Source organism: Procambarus clarkii, chromosome 28 (assembly GCF_040958095.1).
Source record: "Procambarus clarkii isolate CNS0578487 chromosome 28, FALCON_Pclarkii_2.0, whole genome shotgun sequence".
In the NCBI taxonomy this organism is placed as follows: domain Eukaryota; kingdom Metazoa; phylum Arthropoda; class Malacostraca; order Decapoda; family Cambaridae; genus Procambarus; species Procambarus clarkii.
The window spans coordinates 44,194,536-44,195,438 of record NC_091177.1 but is presented as its reverse complement, the minus strand read 5'-3'; the positions used below and the strand labels follow the sequence as shown (position 1 = coordinate 44,195,438).

At 44.9% G+C, this 903-nt stretch overlaps 1 protein-coding gene across 1 annotated transcript in view; it reads right to left on the bottom strand.

Annotated features, from left to right (window-relative positions):
• LOC138369487 (repetin-like) overlaps window positions 1-490 on the bottom strand; it is a 2,817-nt gene extending 2,327 nt beyond the window's left edge. The window contains exon 1 of the mRNA XM_069332746.1: window positions 473-490. Within this exon, the coding sequence (XP_069188847.1) occupies window positions 473-490 (18 nt within the window). The remainder of the gene's footprint in view (window positions 1-472) is intronic.
• Between the last annotated feature and the right edge of the window lie 413 nt (window positions 491-903).

The window sequence follows — 903 nt, the reverse complement described above, 5'->3', positions numbered from 1 at the left end:
AGAGAGAGAGAGAGAGAGAGAGAGAGAGAGAGAGAGAGAGAGAGAGAGAGAGAGAGAGAGAGAGAGAGAGAGAAAGAGAGAGAGAGAGAGAGAGAGAGAGAGAGAGAGAGAGAAGAGAGAGAGAAGAGAGAGAGAAGAGAGAGAGAAGCAGAGAAAGAGAGACGGAGAGACAGGGGAGGATTAGGAGACCCGGGCAATGAATGCTCTGTATAGTATTTTATAACTAGCAGAGAGAATGGCTGTACTACAGGAACTAGTTTGTTAAGTAACATATCTGTAATGTTACGCGTGAACAGAACGTGACTAGTCCCTGTCTGGCTCCATGTTTAATGTTATATCTAATCCATAAATAGTGTCTCTTCAGAAAAAGCACAAAACATTCTGTAAAAGTTATGTAAATTAGAGGTGATTAGGGGCTGAAAAACAGTTGAAACTGAAGTGAATGTCAATTTTCTACAACAGGAACACTCACCTCAACGTCCGTCAACATTAACTAGTTGCTGACAACATTTCACCCTTGACCTCTAACTTTTGATGATCTCAATTACAGCATAATTCCAGATGAAGGTTAAATATTCCCTTTTAAACCCAGAGGTCTAGAATATCAGTATAACACATCCTCATAGTTACTCGCACACTGTTCTATACCAGTCGCTCAGGGCAATAATTACTGCATTTATGTAATTATCTGAGGATTCGCTGCTCTGTTACCAGAGGGAGCAGACGTTGGGCTTGAGCTGTCAGTTGTTGCTTAACGCTGCGTGGTGGTGGTGGTTGGCTGTTGGTGTGATGCGCACGCTGGCCGGGGCGACAGCTGGCGGCTGAAGATGGCCGCATACGCCGTGTGGATACAATGCGGCTGGATTTCTCTGCTCCGGTGGATTGGTCGCTGGTGGAGATTGC